At 42.9% G+C, this 25,543-nt stretch overlaps 1 protein-coding gene across 2 annotated transcripts in view; it reads left to right on the top strand.

Moving 5' to 3' along the window:
• The window catches only part of KLHL6 (kelch like family member 6), a 59,987-nt gene that overhangs the window by 27,898 nt on the left and 6,546 nt on the right, over positions 1 to 25,543 (top strand). The window contains exons 3-5 of one of the 2 annotated variants that reach the window (XR_014824433.1): positions 10,953 to 11,402; positions 19,542 to 20,214; positions 24,375 to 24,554. Coding sequence is in view for 1 of the 2 variants with exons in the window: in XM_021069900.2 (XP_020925559.2) it covers positions 10,953 to 11,402; positions 19,542 to 19,779; positions 25,037 to 25,239 (891 nt within the window). In the remaining variant the exon portion in view is untranslated. Of the gene's footprint in view, positions 1 to 10,952; positions 11,403 to 19,541; positions 20,215 to 24,374; positions 24,555 to 25,036; positions 25,240 to 25,543 lie in introns of those variants that run through there. The other variant, XM_021069900.2, reaches the window with a different exon arrangement.

The following is a 25,543-nucleotide window of genomic DNA, read 5'->3' as shown; positions in this document are numbered from 1 at the left end:
CTTTGAAGCCCCAGACATAGAAAACTGGGAATATTTTTTTTTCTATGTCTGAAGGCACCATAAAGGACAGATACTAAAAGTTGTTGAAATCACTTCGTGGTTTTAAAATATTACTTATAGAGTTCCCGTCGTGGCGCAGTGGTTAACGAATCCAACTAGGAACCATGAGGTTGCGGGTTTGATCCCTGGCCTTGCTCAGTGGGTTAAGGATCTGGCATTGCCGTGAGCTGTGGTGTAGGTCGCAGATGCAGCTCGGATCCCGCATTGCTGTGGCTCTGGTGTAGGCCAGACGCTACAACTCTGATTAGACCCCTAGCCTGGGAACCTCCATGTGCCACAGGAGTGGCCTAGAAAAGGCAAAAAGACAAAAAATAAAAATAAAAATTAAAAAATTAAAAAAAAATCTTACTGGTTTAACGATATATTTAAAAAATATATTACTTATTATTTGGGTTGGATAAAACATATGTTCCAAATTCAGAAATGTAGGAGAGATGGAATCATTTGCCATTTTTTCAATTGGCTTCCTTCTTTCTGTCTTGTTGTTCTTCATGTTCTTTGTCCTCACCAGGGCACATGTGCTTGTATCATTGACATTCATTGCCTCTGTTTTTGAACAAAAATGTTGTCACACTGTACCCTCTATTTTGCATCTTGCTTTTATTGGCTTCACAATAATTTTTGGAGGTTGTTACAGGCCAGTATGTGTAGAGCTGCCTTGTTCTTTTCATGCTAATCCATTCCAAAGGCAATAGTCTGTATATATACACCATGGAATCCTACTCTGCCACAAAAAAAGAACAAAATAATGCCATTTGTAGCAACATGGATCAAACTAGAGACTCTCAAACTGAGTGAAGTAAGTCAGAAAGAGAAAGACAAATACCATATGATATCACTTATATCTGGAATCTAATATACAGCACAAACGAACCTTTCCACAGAAAAGAAAATCATGGACTTGGAGAATAGACTTGTGGTTGCCAAGGGGGAGGCGGGGGGAGTGGAATGGATTGGGAGCTTGGGGTTAATGGATGCTTATCCTTTTTAAATGTCATAGTTTGCATGTACTACCCCCAAACTCCCAGTCTATCCCACTCCCTCTCCCCACCCTCTTGGGCTTCAAAATTCTAGATAAGCCAGGTGGTCAGAAACTACACACCTGGAACAATGACTCTAAGAATTCATACAATTTTTTTAATCTCAGAGGACTCTGCCATGTTTGTTTGGGGAACTTTGCCTTTATTTATTACTTTGATTTTTATTGTTAAAATCTCATGAAAGAATAAGGGCTTGTGAGCTTATCTGCTGGGCAGCAAGAAGATTGAGGTCAGGGAGACCATACGCACCCTGCACTTAGTCTTAGATGGAAGGATCCCAAGATACAGAGCAGTCAGTTAGAAGACCTTGGGGAAAAAAGGGGTTCAGGCTGAGTCCTTAGGGCAGAAGTGAAGAAAGAAAGCGGGATGTTGGAGTGGGGTCCTGATCATCTGGGCTGGGCCTGAGAAGACCCATGTGGTGCCTACAAAGCACCTTCTGGGGAAGTGACAAACTTTCACCACAGTGGCAGTCTGAAGAAACTTTGGTGACAGTCCTGACATTGCTTATTTTCATAGTATTTCTTTTGCTAACAACATAATGGTAGTAGACCTATATGATGTGGTAGCCATGTGGTCAGTGGCCAACTTCACAGTCTGGGTTGGCTTCTTGGCTTCCTCATACTTGGAACATGGTACATAAATGTTTGTTGAGCTGGAGAATATGTGCTGCTCTTGCTCATCACTAGCTGAATATGAGGATCTGCTTGAGATGCCATAGAAAATTTGCCTGACCTCCTGTAAGAGGACACTAAAGAGCCCAATTCTGGTTCTGGCTCTTGGAAATGCCATGGGCTAGTAGAGGAGGGAGAATTCCGTAGGCTGATATTAATGCTTGTTCAGTTTAAGGGACCTACTAAGTGCCAGGCACCTAGCCAAAAGTAGGTTCCATTACTTTAAGGATAGATGAACTTCTGTCCTTATTGTCAGGAACCCACAGATTATATTTACTTGACATCAGAACAGCCAGTCGATCTAGGCAAGAAAACCAGTTCAGCGCTTTTTTTTTTACCATCATCCAGATAAAATAAACCTGTTGACTGTCTCATGTACATCTTCCACACATTCCTTTTGTCAACCAGTGTTACTGTGTGGCTACTGCGAGTGTTAAGAAATCAGGGTTAATTTTCTTGGTCTGCAGGAAAGCAACAGTTGCCCTTTTCAGAGCATTTCAGAGCAATTATTTTGCCTGTACTATGAGGTAGGTATTTTTACCCCCAATTTATAGATGAGGGAAATAATATTCAGCAATTCTAAGTAAATGGGTTCATGGCTAGTAGAGGAGAGGAGCCTGAATTTAACTCCTATGCGTAGCCTGTGTCCTCTATACATACTGTGTCCATCCCCCAGAGCAGGGCCTGAAATAAGCTATGATCCTGAAGGCAGGTAGGGCCTTCAGTATCCTCAGGGAGGGCTGCCTGATGCAAGGTTCTGGGAACAAGTGGTGTTCTGTGATTGGCGCAGCTGCAACTTTACCCAACTCCCCCGGGGAACCTTGGACAGTTGGAGTTACCAGGTGTCCCCACAGTGAGCCTGCTGCTGCCCAAATAGCATCTCTTATGTTTGCATTTCTGTAAATGACCTCAATGTTTGCTCTTTTTAATTTTTAGGTATAACTTACATTCAGTAAAATGTTCATATCTTAAGTGTACAGTTTGATGATTTTTTGCACATGTAAATGACCATGTAACCACCACCCAGATCAAGCTCTGGAATATTCCTGGCATCTCAGAATGCTCCCTTATGCCCTGCCCAGGCAGTACCTCCCCAGGGTTAACTACTGCTCTAGCCATGTCACTGTGGATCATTTTTGCCTATTTTTGAATTTTATATTGTTCTTGAGTTCCAGTTAGTTCAGGGGTCTGAGTTTTAGGCTGCAAACTCTGGTATGCAAAAACAAAGGGTTCTTTAACCTACTGCTTTTTAACATTGTACTTAATCTCTATTTTGAGCTTCCTGTTCTACCAATGGCAGAAACTGAAGTCAACTTAACAACTCACTTTAGGAAAGCCTCATCAATTTGGGATTTGGGTTGCTTATATAGCTCCAGGATGCATTTACATAATACCAGAACATTGCAGAAAGAAGCATCTGGCCCAGGCTTACCACAGTCATTTGCATCATTGGTCTGTGCGGGCATCTGCTGAAGCTTCTGTATTCCCATCGGTCTCTCTCTTGATCATTGACCCCTTCCCCACTGGCATCAGTTGAAAATTCCCAAGCCCCCTTGATTCTGGCCATCAGTCCTTGCTGGTCATTTTGCATTTCCCTTGTGTTTTTAAGGCCTCTTCAGGCCTGCCAGTCCTCTCAGCTATTTCCATGCCCAAGAAAGATCCATTTCCTGTCCTGTGCCAGTCTGGAACTATAGGAAACTCAGAGTGACTGCCATGGGCCCCCTTTGTCTAGAAACAACACACTCCATTTTCTCTCATTTGCTGCTGTACTAGATGGCTGCTTTTCTGATTTCTTCTAGGCAGTCAAGGCACAGATTCTTTCGTTCTTAGATCCATAGCCTCTAAGGGGCTTCCAGCATCCCCCTTGCTCTGGAGCTTTGGCCTGCTCTGGGAAGTAAGCATCCTCCCAAGGATCCACAGCTGCTTCTCACTCCATGACTAGACTCCTCCTTTCTCCTCCCTCTTCCAGGGGTGGGGATTGTTATCTCCTCCAGTGTGGGAAACGTTGACTCTCACGTTAGCATCCATTCTTCTGTTTCTACTGTTTTGGCATAAACTCTATGCCTACATGATTTAGGATTCTAGATTTTGAAGCTCAGAGGGCCCAGTTATTACCACTAATTGGTGTTTCAAAATTATTTTTTTATTATAAGTTCTAAAAGAGTATTTAGAAATTCAAAATCCAAAATTGTCTTATTGTATCTACCCTATCACCTTTCCCTGGGGAAGTAAGCCTGGAATGCCCTAGGTGCTACATATAGGCTATGGAATAAGGAAGTGGGATGTGGGGCTTTAATTGTAATATAATCCATGTTGCTACCAGATTCTGACTTGTTCTGCTACCTAACTACCACAGATTACTAAGTATCTGCTATGTGCAAGGTCCTTTGTGAGATGCTGTCGGGGGAAATAAATACAAAAATTATGAATATAAATTTAAGCAGTAATTTATCAAATTATTTCCCCTACATGATCCTATTTGATATTGACAGTATTTCTGAGAGTGAGCAGGCCAGGTAATACCCTCATAATGAGCCTGCAAGGTGGGTTTATTATTCCCGATGAAGAGACTGTGGCTTAGAGAGAGTTCAGCTCGTCAAGCAGTGGAGCTGTGATCTGGTCTAAACCTAAAACTTCTGGCTCCTGTACCTTCCTCCATTTACCACCCCCTGAAACTTCAAACACAAGGATTTCCAAAGAGTTTCCAGGCCCTAAGGCAGAATGTTGGAGTTGAGAAATTTCTGGCCTTAAAGGAGGTGAATTTCATAGGATGGGTAGTATTTCAACAAGTGGCCATGGGGTTGGGGGAAAAGTATTTTAGGAAAAAGGGACTTATAAGTAAGCCTTAAGGTTTCACCTTCTTTACCTGTAATCCTGCCCATTGCAGCGGTACATATTCATGGACCAGCTTCTCAGGACTTGGCTTCTGCTTAGATACATGTTTCTGTGCCCAGCACATGTATACACACACACACACACACACACACACACTTGGCTTCTGCTTAGATACATGTTTCTGTGCCCTGCACATGTATATACTAACACACACACACACACACACTCTCTCTCTCTCTCTCCACCCGCCGCAACCCCCCAACATCCTGAGCATCAATCATTCCATTTAATCCTCATAATGGAGTTCCTCCCTGGCCTTCTCCCTCTCTCTCTGGGCTCAGTCACTAAGCTGCAGCTGTGCCACTTGCCCCTTGAATCTTGGCATGACACACGTGTATCCTCTCGCATCTTTTTTTTTTTTTTTTTTTTTGGTCTTTTTTTGCTATTTCTTGGGCCGCTCCCACGGCATATGGAGGTTCCCAGGCTAGAGGTCGAATCGGAGCTGTAGCCACCTGCCTACGCCAGAGCCACAGCAACGCGGGATCCGAGCCGCATCTGCAACCTACACCGCAGCTCACAGCAACGCCAGATCGTTAACCCACCAAGCAAGGGCAGGGACCGAACCCACAACCTCATGGTTCCTAGTCGGATTCATCAACCACTGCACCACGACGAGAACTCCTCCTCTCGCATCTTAGTGTGGCCCACATGTATCCCCTTTTGCATACTGCTGGCCTGTTGGGACTCCCACTATGTCCTCTGGGAACTCAGGGGCTGTATGTTGCCTAAATTTCTACCAAACTTGCCACACCCGTAAGCCCTGCCCCTCTCCTTTTCCTCTGATTTCACTGTTGAGGTCAGTGTACCTCTAAGTGCCTCAGCCCCCCAGCACATGCCCCACCTTAGTGAGTGGGTCTGTTGCAAGTCTTAGGTCCTTTCTTTCCTGCCCACCCTGTATACTTCCAGGAACCAGCAGACCTTTCAGCCAAGTTGAGTGAGGACTGAAAGTCTGGAGGGAACAGAGAGCAATCCTGGGTGTTCCATTAGAGTCTGAGGCAGGAGTCTGGCCTGAGAGAGAGGGAGGGGCAAGGGTAGAAGATTAGGATCAGTGGTAACTGACAATTTGCATGAAGACCCCTCCTTTTTATTTTATTTATTTATTTATTTTTTGGTTTTTTTGTCTTTTAGGGCCTCACCCGAGACATATGGAGGTTCCCAGGCTAGGGGTCCAATCAGAGCTGTAGCCGCCAGCTTACACCAGAGCCACAGCAACGCAGGATCTGAGCTGTGTCTGCAACCTACACCACAGCCCATGGCAATGCTGGATCCTTAGTCCACTGAGCAAGGCCAGGTATTGAACCTGAGTCCCCATGGATGAAAGTCGGGTTTGTTAACCACTGAGCCCACAACAGGAACTCCCAAGACCCCCTTTAATATCAATACAGACCCCACAAGAGAATGGCTTTACATTTAGTATCTATTGTCTGTAAAGACAAAAATAGTGACAGAATAGTGAATTCAGAAACACTTTCAAGTGAACTGGAATTTTTCTAATCTCATTAGCCACTGACACACTTTTCACATATCCTGAATTTTTGGGGCCTTGAAGGTAAGAATATCAAAGTCTTTATAGACCCTTTGCAAGAACTCCAAGACCATAGGGACTATGGTCAAAGGAATTCCTGATTTGGACCAAAATAATACTTCAGTAATTCTGGAGTGGATTTGAAGGAACCTCTAGCGAGATGTGGGGTTACAATGGTGAGGTCCTTTAGGACCCCTGGTTCTGGAGCGCATAAAGGGAAGTAAAAGAGGGGCAGTGGAGATGGGGAGGGAGGTACGTTCTCTCTGAGGCAGACACTTCTCATGGGAACTGCAGCCATGTTTCAAGTGGTTTCTTTGATTGTATTTTTAGTCTTGTTCAAGAGTCAGGTGCCTGGGTGTAAACTTTTACTCACATGTCCCCCCCAAACAGGAAGTTGGCTGTCTCTTGCCATTATCTGTCATCTCTCAGCTTTCATAATTGAGCTCATGTGTCATTGGGACAGGCTGAGACAGAAAACTTACCCTAAAGTCCCAAATATTCTTGAATATGAAGAAGCAAAATCAGATATTTTTCTGCCTGCCTCCCTGACTGGCCTGTCTTCTCTGATGAGCACAGGCCCTGTGTCTATTTCTCCTCCTCTCTGTTCCCCCAGCCCTGACTGAGGGCAAAGGACCTAACAGATGCCCAATATATCTTCGGGAAAAGAACAGGTAGATGAACAGAAGAATGAATGTTCTCTGAATGGAGAGAGATGTTGGGGTCACTGTTTCTCACAAACATGAGCTTCCGTCCTTGGTTTTATTGTCCTTCCTGATTCCCTTCTTTGCTCATCAGTGGTCATCATACAGGGGAAGAAACTGGTATCTTGTCAGCCAGGCCTTCCTGAGTCTGGGCAGATCACACCATCTGAGCTCTCCAGTGAAGTGTGCAAATTACCTTGGCATCTGCCAAGCCCTTGTTCTGTGCACATGCTATTTGATTGCAGGCAACTTGAAATAATGTAAAAACACGCATTTTTTTGGAATCAGATAAAACTGTTTCACGTTTTAGCTCTGCCTCCCATTATAAAAGTCTCTGAAGAAAGTACTTCACTTCTGTGAATCTGTTTCCTCATCTACAAAACAGGAATGATAATACATATCTACTTTATCGTGTTGTAAGTATCAAATGAGCTGGTTAATATAAAAAGGCTGGCATGTAGTAGGTGCTCTTTTATTTTATTTTATTTTACATTTTATTTTATTTTCTCATTATGCACTTGAAATTGTAAGAAAGTAATTTTTTTTCCTGATTTTAAAAGTAACTTCATGCACATTGTAGAAAACTTGGTCTTGGCAAAGTCTCAAAAACAAACGAATAACTTGACCTATAAAATGGAATTGAGAAAACCACTACTAGCGTTTTGGTGTATTCTCTTCTAGTATTTTCTCTATTTGTGGGAAACTTCATTTATTTTAAATAGACAATTCCTCCACATGGCACACTATTGGAAGGAATACAAAATGGTAAACAGTGAAAGTAACTCTCCCTTTCCACCCTGACCCCAGCCACCAGTTCCCCCTCCCAGAGGCAACCAGTTACCAGGTTCTTAGGTTGCTCTCCAGACACAGTCTACATATTTAGAAAATCTATTTGATTTTCATATCATCTATCTCTCAGGCAAATGTTGCCAAGATGTACCTGCCGTTTTGCTCTGAGGGCTGCCATCTATGTGAGTTCCTTTCCAGCCCTCTTGGATGTCTCTGTGGGCAGAGCCATATACGGCTCTGGTTACAGCTTCTGTGGGCTCAGCAAGGCTTTGGTCTCGGTTGTATATTTTTACTCTTTGAACTGAAAATCTGCAAACAACCAAACAGGTGTTAGATTTCTCAGTCTCAACTGTTTCCACAGTTGCTCATGCGAGGAACAGATCTGCAGGCAGTTGGGGCCTGCAGACAGGGTGGTCTAAAGCAGAATTTAGACTTTTTCCAGCATTGACCCTCAGATCAATGTTTTCTAAACTTACAATTGAAAAGTCTGGTCTGACGTGGCAAGATCATATTTTGAAATTGGGATTGATCCCCCAATTAGGGACGTGTGCCCCCCTAGAATGCTCTGGAATGAAGCACAAAGTCTGAGTCAATATGGTCTCCTCCAAGAGCAGTCCTGCCCCCTTCCTTCAGGCCCCACAACCCTGCCATCCCAGCTCCTATCATTAGTTTTTCCCCTGCAGGCTGCACCCCTCCCTGGTAAGGTCTGCCCATCAGTACTCTTACCAGGCCCTGTCTTCAGACCAGCCCTCCCCCCCAGGCCCTGCACCCTCTGTCTCCCTCTTTCCATCCTTCTAGTTGAGAAAACCAAGAACATTGAGAACTTGACCCTATAAGGGACCCAGTGGACTAGGAGGGAAGGTAAGAGGTTGGACTTGTTCAAGGCTAAGCTCCAGAGAGCCACAGATAAGAATGAACTGGTTGGTGCATTTGAGAAACCTCATCTGTAAAATGAGTATTAAATAGTATAATGGTTACGACAGGGCTTTGTAAGCCGTAAAGTGCTATATATGCATATGGAATTCACATATGCATATATACACACATACATATATACATACACTCATACATGTATATTTTTTGGCCATGCCTGTGGCATGTGGAAGTTCCTGGGCCAGAGAGCAAACCCACACCATAGCAGTGACCTGAGCTGCTGCAGTGATGATGCCGAATCCTTAACTTGCTCTGCCACAAGGGAACTCCAAGGGACTCGTTCTTATGAGGATGATGATAACTTAAAAATAAGACTTAGGAGTTCCCACTGTGGTGCAGCAGGTTAAGAATCCAGCATTTTCTCTGTAGTGGCGTGGGTTCGATCCCCAGCCGGGCGCAGTGGGTTAAAGATCCGGTGTTGCCGCAGATGTGGTGTAGGTTGTAGGTGTGGCTCAGATTCTATCCCGGGCCCAGAAACTTCTAAATGTGGTGGGTATGGCCAAAAAATAAATAATTAAAAAAATAAAAATAAGACTTGGAAGCCAATCAATTTTCCAAATTAATTTTTTATTAAAAAGTGTTACTTATTCACTTTAGAGGATTTAAAAGTATATAAATAAACAAAATTTAAAAATCCATAGCCTTATTACAGAGTGTGGTGTCATATTATTTATATGTATATTCCATCCATTCCTATGGAACCTGTTTCTGTGGGAGGATTATCATTGTCTTGACAACAAATTTTGCCAGTTAAGTGTGAGGGGAAATGCCATGTATCACCTCTGAGCAAAAAGTTTTAAGAGCCTTTGAGTGGTTCTGCCATCTTTTATCTTCTTCTATCACAAAACTGGCACATAAAATTTAAGGGCTCTTCCATTATCCTGGGTCTCAGAATGAATAGCCCTGTGAATGACATGTAATGTGAGTGAGAAATGACATTTATTGTTCAAAACCCCTGAGATTTGAGGGTTGTTTGTTACTGCAGCATAATTTGTCCTAAGATACCTGATATACAGATATAACAATTGTTAATTTTTGGTTTATATCCTTCAGTCTTTTTATGCCTATACTCTATGTATTTTTTCTTTATAAAAATAACATCATAAGGTATGTATGATTTTGTGACGTATTTTCTCATTTCACCTGAAAGTATTTCAGTATATAGCTCCAAAAGATGAGTCTTCTTTAAACATAACTATAATACCATTACCACAGTTAAAATGAATAATAATTGCTTCATATCACCAAATGTTCATTGTAAACATTTCTCTGAATTTTAAAATTATTTAAATCAGGGATCCAAATAATATTTATACTTGGTAGTAGGTTGAAGTATCTTTCTTTTTTTTTTTTTTTTTGTCTTTTTTTGCTATTTCTAGGGGTGCTCCCACAGAATATGGAGGTTCCCAGGCTAGGGGTCTAATCGGAGCTGTAGCCGCCAGGCTACACCAGAGCCACAGCAACACGGGATCCGAACCACATCTGCTACCTACACCATAGCTCACGGCAACATCGGATCCTTAACCCACTGAGCAAGGCCAGGGATCGAACCTGTAACCTCATGGTTCCTAGTCAGGTTCATTGACCACTGAGCCACGATGGGAACTCCTGAATATCTTTTAAATATCTTTTCATGCTTAGGCTTTCCCTCTCTGCTCTGCCCTCCCCCTTCTCTCTCTCTTCTTTTGAAGTATTTGTTGAAGAAATTGTTCTGTAAAGTTTCTTTCAATCTGGGTCTTGCTGATTATATTCCCATGGCATCATTTAACATGTTCCTCTTTCCTATTTCCTGTAAGTTGCTAATTAAATTTAGATGCTTGATCAAGACTCAGTGAATGAATTTTTTCAACTCAATACATTATGAACATTTTCCATGTCATTTAATTTTTTTTTTTTTTTTTTTTTAGGGCTACACCTGTGGCATATGGAAGTTTCCAGGCTAGGGGTCAAATCAGAGCTGCAGCTGCCAGCCTATACCATAGCCACAGCACCTTGGGATTTGAGCCACATCTGCAACCTACACCACAGCTCACAGCAATGCTGGATCCTTAACCCACTGAGTGAGGCCAGGGATCAAACCAGCATCCTCATGGATACTAGTCGGATTCTTTTCTGTTGAGCCACAACAGGAACTCCCTCATTTAATTTTCTTCTACAACATGCTTTCTTAATGACCATACAGCTGTCAAACATAGGAATATATTTTCATTTATTTACCTAGTCCCCTACTGTGGGTCACTTGGGTTGTTTCTAGGTTTTTGCTACTGCACACAGCTGATAAACCTTCTCATGGACTAGTCATTTTCTGGGCTGATTTGCCATACTTTTGTTCTCTTAGTTCCTGCGTATGGTGGATGCCTGTGCCAGCTTCCTCACAGAAGCCTTGAACCCAGAAAACTGTGTTGGGATACTGAGGCTGGCAGACACACACTCCTTGGACAGTCTAAAGAAGCAGGTTCAGAGTTACATCATCCAGAACTTTGTGCAGATTCTGAACTCCGAGGAGTTCCTTGAACTTCCTGTGGATACTCTGTACCACATCCTGAAGAGTGATGACCTTTATGTGACAGAGGAGTCTCAGGTGTTTGAGACTGTGATGAGCTGGGTCCGGCACAAACAGTCAGAACGACTCTGCTTGCTGCCCTATGTGCTGGAGAACGTGCGCTTGCCGCTTCTGGACCCGTGGTACTTTGTGGAGATGGTGGAAGCAGATCCTCTCATCAGGCAGTGCCCGGAGGTCTTCCCACTACTCCAGGAAGCTAGGATGTACCATCTTTCTGGCAATGAGGTAAGTTGATGATGAGAGATGCTGTATATTACCGGCGAAGTGAAGGAGTTAGTACACCTCACAGAGATGGAGGTGAGACGGGCTCACAAACCCTTAGGGCATTAAGAGAATGATGCCATATGTGTATAGTTTGAGTCAGGCAGTTCCTGAAGCCCAGATTTCTGGTCTGTGAAATGGGGATATGCTACATGGTAGACAGCTGCTGAGAGACCTAGGTGAGATCTGGAAATCACCCAGCACCGTGCCTGGCACATCCTCCTTCTGGCCAGTTGTGTGAGGGTGGGAAGTTGTTGGGGGAGACACATACATGAAGGGAGTGTGCCCTGTCCAGTTGCATTTCACAGGGCTGCTGCTTTCCCAGTTCGCCCACTCTGGGGAAACCTAGAGTCTCTTGAATCTCCTCTGACATTTCTGAGGTTCAGACTCTCATTATTTCCTTCCTGAATTTCTCAGAACTCACCTTCCTGCTCCTAGTCTGGCCTTCCTCCAGTTAACTTACCAGCCTGATGATCTAAAACTCAAGCCCAATAATTTCATTCCTGGGCTTAGCCTCTTCAATGGTACCCAAGCACTTTAAGGATAAGCCCACACTTCTGCTTAAACTCTCAGAGACTGGCCCCCTGCTTGCTGCTCTAGTGTCATCTCCAACCTCTCTCTCTTGCTACAGTCCTAATGCATTACTTGCAATTCCCCAAAGTGGATGTGCCTTTTCTTCCTTTAGGCTAAATCAGGAGGTGCTCAAATGACTCTTTCTCTTTTCTTCATCTGATAACTTCTGCTTTAGCTTCAAAGCTCTGTTCAAGCATCACCTTCTCCAGAGGCTCCTCTCAATCTCATAGCCCCTGCTCTCTCATAGCACCAGCCGCTGCATGTTAACCATTGAATTCCTCATCTGTAAATATCTGTAGACAGGGAATTTGTTAAGTTAGGAAATATATCTTGCTGGACTTTTTTCATCCAGACCTTAGGAGAGTCCCTGATATGAAGTAAGTGATTGGTTAATGCTTGTTGAATGAATAAATAGGTACCAAGATGGTAAATAAACCTATCATTTAGGGATTCCCATCGTGGCACAGCAGAAAGGAATCCAACTAGGAACCATGAGTTTCAATCCCTGGCCTCACTCAGTGGGTTGAGGATCTGGCGTTGCCGTGAGCTGTGGTTTAGGTTGTAGACACGCCTTGGATCTGGCGTGGCTGTGGCTCTGGTGTAGGCCGGCAGCTGTAGCTCTGATTATACCCCTAGCCTGGGAACTTCCATATGCCATGGGTACAGCCCTCAAAAGACAAAGGAAAAAAAAAAAACCTATCATTTGTATCTACCTGGTTCTCCTTGATAATTCCTGAAGAAATGTTATATTCAGAACTTTATAAAGACAAGAATGGGCTTAGTAGAGAGGAACGAAACAACCAGGAAGTAATGATATAGAGTTTGTACACATGAACACCCACACATGTATGCCGCTATGCAATAGTTCTTAGGTTGGCTACCAAGCCTTCTTCACTAGTCCATTTGTAGAGGTCTTAGCCAAAATAGCTTACAAATCATCTTTAAGAATATCCTTGCAACCCCTTCTTTTCTGTGTATCCTTTTCTAGTTCTATGTTGTCCTCAGATTCATGATCATTTATGTACTCTGCAAACACATTCTTAAATATTTGGTAGAATTTATCCGTGATGCTATTAGAACCAGCAGGGTTTTTGTGTATGTGCGTGTGCGTGTGCGTGTGCGTGTGTGTGTGTGTGTGTGTGTGTGTGTGAGTGAGGTTTTAAACGTCAAACTACAAATTGTATTTCAGTAAGAGACATAGAGATATAGGAGGCTATTCAGGTTATCTATTTCTTCTAGAGTGAACTTTGGTAGTTTGTGTCTTTCAAAGAATTTTCCATTTTATAGAAGTTGCTGAATTTATGGGCATAAAGTTGTTCCCAGTATTCCCTTATTATCCTTTTTAATATCTGTAGAATCTGTGATGATGTTACATCTCTTGTTCCAGATATTGGTAATTTGTTTCCCCTCTTTTCTTTCCTCATCAGTTTGATTAGAGGTTTATCAATTTTATTGATTTTCTCAAAGAGCCAGTTTTTGGTTTCACTTGATTTTCTCTATTGTTTGTTTTTATATTTTTTATTTCACTTATTTCTTTTTTGTTTTTCTTTTTTTTTTTTTGCTTTTTAGGGGCGCACTTGCGGCATATGGAGGGTCCCAGGCTAAGGGTCTAATTGGAGCTGTAGCTGCCGGCCTACACCACAGCTCACAGCAATGCCAGATCCTTAACCCACGGAGCAAGGCTAGGGATCGAATTCTCAACCTCATAGTTCCTAGTCGGATTCATTTCTGCTGTGCCATGACGAGAACTCCCTATTTCACTTATTTCTACTTGAATCTTGATTATTTCCTTTCTTTTGCCTACTTTGGATTTAATTTTCTCTTCTTTTTCTAGTTTCTTAGGGTAGAAATGAAGGTCATTGATTTGAGATCTTTTTCTTTTTTCTAATATTGTCACCAGTGCTATCAATTTCCCTCTAAGTTCTACTTTAACAACATTCTAATATTTTAATATGCTATGCTTTCATTCTTCACAATAAATTCTGAACACCAACTATATGCCAGGTATGGCACTGGGCACCACAAAGCAGTCTCTGCCTTACCAACTTATGATCTTTCAGAGAAGACAGACACTAAGCAAATTCAGGGTGATGAGTACACTGTTGGAGGAAGACTGGCCAACCACATGGATCCTATGCTGGTTATATGGGTCACCAGCAGGTGGCTCAGCACTGGGAAAGCCCTCATATTCTTGAAGACAAGGTCAGTCTCTGCAACTGCTTTCAGTTCAGCATTTAAAGTACAGAGTCTTGGAGTTCCCATCATGGCTCAGTGGTTAATAAACCTGACTAGTATCCATGAGGATGTGGGTTTGATCCCTGGCCTTGCTCAGCGGGTTAGGGATCCGGTGTTGCCATAAGCTGTAGCTCAAAATGTGGCTTAGATCCCAAGTTGCTGTGGTTGTGGGGTAGGCCGGCGGCTGCAGCTCTGATTTAACCCCTGGCCTGGGAACCTCCATATGCTGTAGGTGTGGCACTAAAAAGACAAAAGACAAAAAAAAAAAAAAAAAAAAAATTAAAGTACAGAGTCTTATTCGCCTATACCTCTAACATTTTGGCTGTTATTGTTTCTGCTTCCTATTTTCTAACTCCCTGAAATGCAGGTGATAAAGGCTTTCCACTTATATAAAATGACCCTACTATGTCTTGTGCAAAATTACTCCTCTGAAGCTTGTATTTGCAGTGGGGTGGAGAGTGGGATTATAAGCTTGGATTTAGGAAGAGAGATAATTTAATAACTGGAAAAGTCCCCAATGTCAGGAAATTGGGCTTGCAGTCAGGTGGGTCTGGGTTTTAATCTTGATTGCACAATTTACCTACAGTGTGACCTTGGGCAAGCTACTTAGCTGCTCTAAGGTTCAGTCTTTGTAACATGGGGATGGTAACACCCACCAGCTGATGGAATGGTTTTGAGAATTAAGTAAGATAATGAATGAGATATGCAAGCGCAATGTCTGGCACATGATAAGTGCCCCCACAAACAAAGACTGTTCCTGTTCTCACTCACTTCCTTTATGGTACTCTATTTCCCACAATTAAGCATTTTCTTTCTCTGAGGCTAAATATCTCTCTTTTCAGTGTGTCCTAGTTTTTTGTTGCCTTATTGCCCCAAATTCTGCTCAGGGCACTTTCACATCCTCATTTTATTCTATTTTTATTTTATTTTATTTTTATGGCCACGCCTGTGGTATGCAGAATTTCCCAGGTCAGGGATTGAACCCATGCCACAGCAGTGACCCAAGACACAGCATGGATGCCAGATTCTGAATCCACTGAGCCACCAGGGAACTCCTCTCATCCTCATTTTATAATCTAGGTAACTGAACCAACCAATCACTATGATTCCTGAGTTGGGTCTCATTGCTAGTTGATTCCCTGAAACTCCCTTTCTTATCACTGCTTGTATGATCTTGGCCTTATTCCTGATGCCATTGTTGTAATGAACAGATGTCTCCTCTTAATCTTCCTTTTCCAAACTTAACCCTACTTGTCCTATCATTATCTCTCCCTTTTAACTTTATCCCTCCTCTAAGCTTTATAGAGGTGGTGACAGAGGGAAATTTTAGAACCCTAAAAGCAAATGTCAGTTTACCTTTGATTTAGGAGTAATAGCTGGTACCTTTAGTGGGAGAGGTCTTTTGGGGCAGAGCAAGTTGCCCCTTCATTTCAATGCCTCCAAAGTTTCCAGGAAGAACTTGATCTAAAGGCTGCTCTGATATGTGTGGCATTAGGAGGCTCATTTCTGAGGACAGAGGGACAGAAGCTCACCCCTGAGGACAGCTTAGTTGAGGCAGTTTCTTCTGTTTGGTCCTCTCATATAGGTTCTGTGGACAACGAGTAATCAGTAAGGTACAGCTGTTTGTTCTATTGTAAACAATATGAAAGTAAACTGGTTAAGCCTGATTATTGCATGCAGTTCATTGGCAAACACTTCCCTGTGACTGCAACAAATGCACATCACTGACTTCAGACTGGCATTTGTCATACCTTTGAGGTTAATATTTTGCAGAATGTAGCTGAACTTACAATTTGGTTATGGTGCCACCACTTGGCAGTTCTGTGGTGCCAAGTTACAAGGCAGATCTCAACACCCAGCCAATCCTGTCAACTAAATAACTGTTATTAGTTTTCAATTGCTGTGCAACAAATTGTGCCCACAAACATTTATTATCTCACAGGTGTCAGGAATCTAGGAGTGATTTAGCTGAGTGGTCTGGCTCAGGGTCCTTCTGTTGTAGTCATGCTGTTGGCTGGGGCTGCAGTCAAGCTCAAAGGGGGCTGGGAATCTACTTTCAAGTTGACTCACAGGATTATTGACCAGTGTCATTTCCTTGCCGTGTGTTGGCTAGAAGCCCCAGCTTCTTGCCCCTTGAGCTTCTCTATAGCAGCTGGCTTCCCCCAGAGCAAATGACTCAAGAAAGACTGAGGGAACAATCAAGATGGAAGCTGTTAGTGCCTTCATAACCTAATTTCAGAAGTTACAGTATATCTACTGGCACAGAGCCCAACCCAGAAACAATATGGAGGGAACAACATAGGCTGTAAATGTCAGGAGGTGGGCATTTCTTGGGGGTGTGGTAAAGGCTCCTTACCATTATGACCTAGGCTAGAGAAAACAATCTTGATTAAATCCTGGGTACTCTACTTGCCCATTCATTCATTCACCCACAAGCTTCAGGCACTGTTTTTGTTGTTGTTATTGTTGTTGTTTTTTGCTGGGTTTTTTGTTTCATTTTTTGTTGTTGTTGTTTTGTTTGTTTGTCTTTTTAGGGCTGCACCCATGGCATAGGGAAGTTCCCAGGCTAGGGGTTGAATCAGAGCTATAGCTGCCGGCCCACGCCACAGCCACAGCAATGCTGGATCAGAGCCTCATCTGCAGCCTATACCACAGTTTACAGCAGTGCCAGATCCTTAATCCACTGAGTGGGGCCAGGGATTGAACCTGCGTCCTCATAGGTACTAGTCGGGTTCATTTCCACTGAGCCACTATGGAAAAACCCACCAGGCACTGTTCTTTGTTCTGAGGATCTACTGAAGAAAAGGGCTATCCCTGCCATTGGGGACTTCAGAGTAAATTACAGAAGATGAAAAGTGCTGGGATGGGGAAATTCAGGACTATGGATACATGTGTGGAAAGGCAAGGGTGGTTTCCTGAAGAAAAGAATAAAGTGAGGTTGAAAATAATGTCAAATGGAGTTCCCATTGTGGCTTAGGGTGTTAAGAATCCGACTAAGTATCCATGAGGATGCGGGTTTGATCCCTGGCCTCGCTCAGTGGGTTAAAAGATCCTGCATTGCCACAAGTTGAAGTGTAGGCCACAGATACAGCTTGGATGCCGCATAGCTGTGGCTATGCTGTAGGCTGGCAGCTGCAGCCCCAGTTCGACCCCTAGCCTGGGAACTTGCATGTGCCGTGGGTGCGGCCCTAAAAAGAAAAAGAAAATGTCAAGCGGCTTACAGGGTAAGTGATTGGGGAAGTGGAAAGGGAAATCAAGGACAGATACTATGGGGAGATTCAGATAGCAGGCAGGAACGCAGGGTTTTAGTTTGCAGGAGAAAAGTCTTCTACAGGCCAGGACTCTGGACCAGGATACCAGCCCTGGGTGTCAAGAATAAGGTCACAGCTAGTTGGGTCCCTGCTAGTCAGCAGACTATTGATGCAGGAGAGCAGGCAGAGTGGAGACTGAGACCTGGCTTTTGGAATTGGAGTAAGAGTTACAGGGAACCAGTTCTGGGAGGCTAGTGATGTTCTTTAATTATCACCCTATAATCCCTAAACGCTCCCTGAAAGAGGCCCAGCTTGGTATTGGAGGTGCACTTCGGCAATGGGGAAGAGAGGTTCAGAAGCAGGATCCAGGGCTGGTAGCTGGAGGTAGAAATTTCAGAGTGGCAGAGTTTTATTTGATGCCAACTCATTGCTCCATCTTCCCCTGCCAATTTGGTGCTTCATAGTACCTCCAAGTCCCCTCTTCCCCTTATCCCAGCTGGCTTTCCACTGTCAGTGCCCTCAGGCTCAATCCATTGCCCAGGATTTGTCCTGCCACATACATCCCTGCTCCTTTCTGTTGATCCGCAGAGGATAGCCCTGCCACAGATTTTTATGGCCATGGTGTGGCCTCAAGAATTGAGGATTCAATTGAGTTTCCTGTGTAGCACTGGAAACTATGTCTGGTCACTTATGATGGAGCATGATAATGTGAGAAAAAAGTATGTATACATGTATGTGTAACTGGATCACCATGCTGTACAGTAGAAAATTGACAGAACACTGTAAACCAGCTATAATGGAAAAAAATAAAAATCATAAAAAAAAGAATTGAGGATGCAAAATTGATTGTATATGACTCTCTGGCACAGAAAAACAAACTCTCTTATGGGACAATAGAGGTTGGGTGTTGGCTTGTCTGATTACATGTGACCATTGATTGATTTCGCCGATTGTGGGCTCATTCTTTACAACTGTAACCATCTGTGGGCAAGATCAAAAGTCCAAAGTCTGTTAGGTCAGGTTAACCTTGTAGGAAAATGTAGTTGCTTCGGCCATGTGGGAAATGGGTGCTGCCTCTCCCATCAGCACAGCCGCAGAACTTTCCCCATCAAGGCCAGGGGATGGATGGAACCAGGAAGGCAGCCCTTCCTTTTCCTTAATAACATTAATAGGACATTCCCTACACTCCTATTGCCATGACTAGCTACTGAGGGTCATGCCTGTGCCAGGCACCCTGCTTATCCCTCGACGCCACTACCCATGAAGGCTCAGATGAACTGGTGACATCAGAATGATTATAAGCATTTATACAGATTATGTTACTTCTCCAAGGTCACATGGCCATAGGTGGTGAAACCAAGATGGAACTCTGGTGTATTCGACTCCCAACTTCTGTTCTTTCAGCCCGGTACAAATATCCATGGTGTGAATTTCTTTGCTAGTTCAAGGCTCTGAAGGGTCATATGCTTGATGTTGGGACCCAGTTCCCCATCTCCCTGGCCACATTCTGCTCCCTTTTGGTTCTTTTCTCCTAAGTCTGTAGATGTTCTTATGTGCCCACTGCCAGAACTTCTCTTCCAGAAGAAGTCTGGTAGTAAGCAAAGTCTGGGGTATCATCAAGAAATTGAAACCATGGGAAAGTATAAATGAAATTTCAGGATTCAATGCATCTGACCAGGCAAGCGGGAAGAGGCAGGAAGTGCATTTGATGATAAACAGACTGAACTCCTTAAAAAGTAGCAAAATCTGTAAGAGATAACCTTCATTGAGTACCTATCAGCCAAGTATACTAAATATATTATCTCAGTTAATCTTGAGCCAAGTACACTAAGTATATTAGTTAATTGTCACAACAAACCTATGAGGTTATTACTGTTAAAATCCCCATTATACAGAAGATAAAACTGAGGCTCAAGGAGGTAAAGTCACATGGTCATATGGTGTCAGAGTTGGGGATTGGGCTCTGCTCCTCTGGCTCCATAGCCTGAGCTCAGAACCACTGTGCTGTTCATTCTGCCTTTATGCACTCCCATTGGTTTTCCAGATCATTTCAGAGCGCACCAAGCCCAGGATGCATGAGTTCCAGTCTGAGGTGTTCATGATCATTGGTGGCTGCACGAAGGATGAACGGTTTGTGGCAGAGGTAACCTGCCTGGACCCCCTGAGACGCAGCCGCCTGGAAGTGGCCAAGCTCCCCATGACAGAGCATGAGCTGGACAGTGAGAATAAGAAGTGGGTGGAGTTTGCATGCGTGACATTAAAAAATGAGGTCTACATCTCAGGTAAGTGGAAGCCACCTGATGCCAAAGCCAGCCCCCCAAAGGACCACGTTCATGATCATGAGTGAGAGCAGGGAAATGTCCTAGAAGAATTACTGTGTTTGGCAGTGATCTAGCTCTGACTGGATCAGGATATGGAAACCAGGTGCTCAGTTGGTCTTATTTTGGAGGGTGAATTATTACTGAATGAACCCCCACCCTTGAGCAGTATTGTACTAGGAACTGAGGGAACAGGCAGACAGATCCAGTTCTTCATAGAAAAGGAAGAAGGAAAGTGACACTGGAGTTTATTTGGTGTCTGCTACAGGCATCTGACACCAAGCTAGGCCCTGGGAATACAGTAATGAATACCAATCTGACCCCTTCCCTCAAGTTTATTAGGTCTTAATTTTTATTTATTTATTTATTGTCTTTTTTTGTCTTTCTAGGGCTGCACCTGTGGCATATGGAGGTTCCCAGGCTAGGGGTCAAATCGGAGCTGTAGCTGCTGGCCTACACCACAGCCACAGCAACATGGGATCTGAGCCACATCTGTAATCTACCCCACAGCTCACGGTAATGCCGGATCCTTAACCTACTAAGCAAGGCCAGGGATCAAACCATGTCCTCATGGATGCTAGTCGGGTTTGTTAACCACTAAGCCACGATGGGAACTCAGGTCTTACTTTTAGATGCTCCAGTAGCATCCAGTACTTTTTCATTTCTTACTTCTAAGTTGTTTTCTTAATTTTTATCATTGCTCTATGCCTTTTTCTCATTTATATCCTTAAATTCATGAGTCAATACTCTATTCCCAATACTTAGCTCTGTGTATGTACATAGTAAATGCTTGATAAATATTTATTAAATGACATAGTCTCCACCATCTTTATCGCATAGTAGATGAATTTATATTTTGGTGTTTGCCTCTCACATCAGCTCTGTAAGGTAGGTGATTAATCTCCAGGTTATAAGTGGAGAGAACTGAGGCTCCAAAAGGTATGGAATGACCTAAAGTCATACACTGGTAAGTGCCAGGCAGGATTCCAGTCTGGGTTCTCTGAGTCTCATGCTCTCCCATAGCATTGAAAGCCACCCAGCTCTTCTTGAGGATCCAAGAGAAAAGACAAACCTCCCTTCCCTTGGAGGCTGTCTCTAATCTGAACCTGTTTTGGGAAGAGATTCTTCCCAGAGCTGGTCTCCTTCAAAATTAAGGGCAGGTCAGTTCTTCTTTGAGTATATTAATATCATAGACCAGGTTTTAGCTTTCTTTCATCTTGTAGAAATATTTTTAATTGCTGTAGAAGATTTAAGCAATACTGGGAGTGTAAGGTAAAATATGTAATTTCTCTGTTCCATTACAATCCTATACAAAAGTGGTTTTGTATTGTCTTATAGTAAATAATGCCAGCTGCTGTAACAAACCCTAAATCTCAATGAATTATCACAATAGTATGTGAGCATTGAGGGGGTGCTCCACTCAATCATTCAGGGACCTACGCTTCTTCCATCTTATGATGTGGTTATTTCCACATCTACATGGCCTTCAAATTTGGTTCCTTGCAGGAAGAGGGGAACCAAACAAGTTGAGAAGGCACACCTGCTCACAACAGCCTCAGTGTGGACATGAGACATCCATTCTGCCCACATTCTATTGGCGAGAACCAGCCACATGCGCCCCCCGTACCTCCACTTCCCCCTGCAATTTTTGTACCTATTGCTAAACTGTCCCTTGCAGCCAGGCTGGGAAATGTAGTTTAGCCATGTGCCCAGGAGGAAAAGACAGGTTTGGTAATCATGGTCAGTCCTTGCCACATAAACTACACTCTTTCTTTTATTCTGCAACTTGCCTTTTCCCTGTCTTCAATTTGTTGTTGTCTTTTTAAAAAATGATACAGGAAATACATGAAAGCATAATTGTTATACACAATTAAATCCACAGAAACTTGTACTCAATTGACAATCTTTTCTGGACATCATTACCTGTTAGTATAATGGATCTATTATATGTGCTAAGTGATATAATACATGAAAAGCACAGCATAATGATGAGAGTTCATATTGGTCATTATCATTATTGTGAGGATTGTTTTGTTGATCTTGTCACCAGCTGCAGGGCTGGCTATTGGGTGAATGAACTATAATTTTTTTCAACTATTATGTTCCCACTGGAAAAAATACTGCAATAGGCATTTTCATACACACTCATATATATATGAACTGCTACTATGGAGAGATTCCTGAAAGTGGTCATAAGATGCATAAATTTAGAATTTTTGTAGCTATTGCTAAATTGTCCTCCAGAAAGTTTATATTTCCAGTTCAACCAGTGATGAATGATAGTGCTCATATTCTACATCCTTACTTATTATCAATTACATTTTTTTTGTCTTTTTGCCTTTTTCTAGGGCCGCTCCCACGGCAAATAGAGGTTCCCAGGCTAGGGGTCTAATCGGAGCTGTAGCCGCCGGCCTACACCTGAGACACAGCAATGGGATCCGAGCCGCATCTGCAACCTACACCACAGCTCACGGCAACGCCAGATCCTTAACCCACTGAGCAAGGCCATAGATCGAACCCGCAACCTCATGGTTCCTAGTCGGATTCGTTAACCACTGAGCCATGATGGGAACTCAATTACATTTTTAACAGAGTAGAATGTTTAAATTTATATTCTTGGATCATTAATGATGTTGGGTATATGTCATATATTTATTAGCTAATGTATCTTTTTTTTTTTTAATTATCTGTTACTACCCTTTGTTGGAGTTCCCATTGTGGGTCAGCAGTAATGAACCCAACTAGTATCCATTTGGATGTGGGTTCAGTCCCTGGCCCCTCTCAGTCAGTTAAGGATCCAGCGTTGCTGTGAGCTGTGGAGAAGCTTGCAGATGCGGCTCTGATCCCTCATTGCTGTGGCTGTGGCATAAGCTGGCAGCTGCAGCTCCAATTCTGCCCCTAGCCTGGGAAACTTCATATGCTGTGGGTACAGCCCTAAAACAAACAAACAAACAAACAAACTACCCTTTGTTTTTCTATTGTTTGTCTTTTTCTTATTAATTTTTGGAGTTCTTATTATATATCCTTTGCTATTTGTATTGAAAATACCTTCTTCCAGACAGTGGTTATCTTTTAACTTTGTATTTTCTATAGTTACTCCCCTTTCTATATGAGTCTAGGTTTCATGTCATGCTTAGAAAGCCCCTCCTCACCTCGAGATCATTAACACCTTCTTGTATATACTCTCCAGTTACTTTTATAGCATTTACATTTGAATTTTAAATGTAATGGGAAATAGGGATCTAAATTAATTTTTCTCCAAATGAATAGTGAGTTGTTCTAATACCATTTATTTAATGATCTCTAGATCTTTTTAGTCTTTCTGTACTCTTGTTTTTAATTGATCAGTTTGTCTCATCTTACACTAGTACCACATTATTTTTATTATCATAGCTTTTTAGTATATGTTGATATTTGCTAGGGAAAGCCCTCTACCCATTCTTCTTTTTTTCAAAAGTTTCTTGGATATGTTTCCAAATCTACTCTTCCTAATGAAATTTAGAATGGTCACTTTATGTCTTAAAATCCATGAGAAGCTCTGAAGGCACCTGATACATAGATTAACTTAGGGAAGGTTGGCATCTTTGCAGTAACGTCTTCTCATGTGTGCACACGATATGCTTGCCCAGTTAATCAGGTCTTCTTTTACATCCAGAGGTAAAAACTGTAGGTTTTTTTCCTTTTTAATAAAGTTCGCATATATTTCTTTGAAAGTGTGTAGTTATTTTATAATTTTGGACACTACCTAAATGGGATCAATGTCACTGTGCTTTGAATAGAGACCTCTAAAAGGTACACACACACCCTCCCCAGAATGGTTAAACTATATGAGCAAACAAATCACAGAAGAGGAAGAAGCTCAGTCTCCCTAGTAACTGGGGAGAACCAAACTATAACATCATTTTTGTTCGTCAGGCTAAAAAACAAAACAAACCAACCCCAAAACCCCTCCTAATATCTGCTGTGGGTGGGGGCAGATCATCCAGGACAGCTTTGGAAGGCCCTTTGGCAGCACCTGTAAAAACTCAAAGTGCACATAGCCTTGACCTAGGAATCCCATTTCTGGGCTCCACCTTTGCCAAACACTTACCTGTGACACAGAGCATCATCAGAGATAGTCATTTCCATAATAGTCCACACTCATGAGTCTGAAAAGTACATCTTTTGTTTTAAGAAGTTGGTAGTACCCTATGCTGATGGGGCAATGGAAATACGAGGTTGTTAAAATATTTTATGAAAGTCACACAAAAAAAGTTCTCCTTTGTCTTGGTCTCGCTTCCTAACTGAATTATGTATTTTCTGTTTATTGTGTCATTTTGAAAAAAAATATTTACCAGCTTACTCTCAAATGATCTATTGTATAGTGTTCTCATTGTGGCTCAGCAGTAATGAACCCAACTAGTATCCGTGAGGACATGGGTTCGGTCCCTGGCCTTGCTCAGTGGGTTAAGGATCCAGCGTTGCTGTGAACTGTGGTGCAGGTCGCAGACACGGCTTGGATACTGTGTTGCTGTGGTTGCGGCGTAGGCCAGCAGCTGTAGCTCCGATTCGACTACTAGCCTGGGAACTTCCTTAAGCTGCACATGTGGGGAAAAAAAAGTTCAAATGGTCTATTGTGAACATCTCATTCTATTCCAATAGAAATTATTTCAAAATAGGGTAAGTCCAACTTCTCTTTTTATATAGATCAGATATATGAGGCCAGAGAATTTTGTAAGATTTCGTGGAGATTTTTCCAGGTTTGTATTTGTTTGAATAGGCAAATGTAGAACTTAAACTGCTTTCTAATTTGGCCACTGGTCAAGGCCCTACTTTCCCTACCTTGGTGGGGAATTGTCCACTTTACCTGTCCTACCTGACTTCCCTCCCTTGGCTGCACAAACACTGAGTCCAGGTTCCTGCTGGTCTCCACTCAGCTAAGTAGATTTGGGTGCCACTTCCCTGAAGCCTTTTCTGGATGCAGCCCACTTAGGCCCCTCTGCTCTGAACTCTCACAGCACAGCCAGGTTTATGATTCACCCTAGCCTTACATCATCTCTCCCTGTGTCCTTGTGTTGACTCCATCTCCTCAACCACACCTCATACACCTTCATGATTTCTGTTGGGGGCTGGGGTCAGGAGTTGGTGCCGGCTTGGGAATTTAACACTTAGGGGAAATTATGGGAGAAGCTATATCTCCGACGTATCTGGTGGTCTCTTAAATGCTCTGTGTGTCTTCTAGGTGGCAAAGAAACACAGCACGATGTTTGGAAATATAATTCTTCAATCAACAAATGGATTCAAATTGAGTATTTGAACATAGGCCGCTGGAGGCATAAGATGGTGGTGTTGGGGGGCAAGGTCTACGTGATCGGAGGTTTCGACGGCTTGCAGAGGATCAACAACGTGGAGACCTATGACCCCTTCCACAACTGCTGGTCAGAGGTATAGATTATTTCAATGAGTAGCTCTGTATTATTGCTTCAAAGTTTTAAAGAAAGGTATCTGTCAGTGTAGGTATATGGCTACTCTCTGGTCTCTCTGTTCCCACTGAGAACATTTTTGGTGTCACTGAGCTTCCCTCCTCATAGGAGCCATCATTTTAGCATTGCTGATCAGGTCAGAGAAATGACTTCCCTTCAGGTGGGGAAGTTCTGTGTGGCTACCTGTCCTATCCTGGCCAGAACCCCAGGTGTAGAGGGGAGGCTTGATCCTGTCTTGGTCTGTATGTCTTGCCCGAGAAACTCTG

The sequence above is a fragment of the Sus scrofa genome, chromosome 13 (assembly GCF_054392235.1).
Source record: "Sus scrofa isolate SSC_HxYL_T2T_F1_AM1 chromosome 13, Sscrofa_HxYL_maternal_Yorkshire_Landrace_v2.0, whole genome shotgun sequence".
NCBI lineage: Eukaryota > Metazoa > Chordata > Mammalia > Artiodactyla > Suidae > Sus > Sus scrofa.
This window is presented reverse-complemented; position numbering and strand designations above follow the sequence as displayed.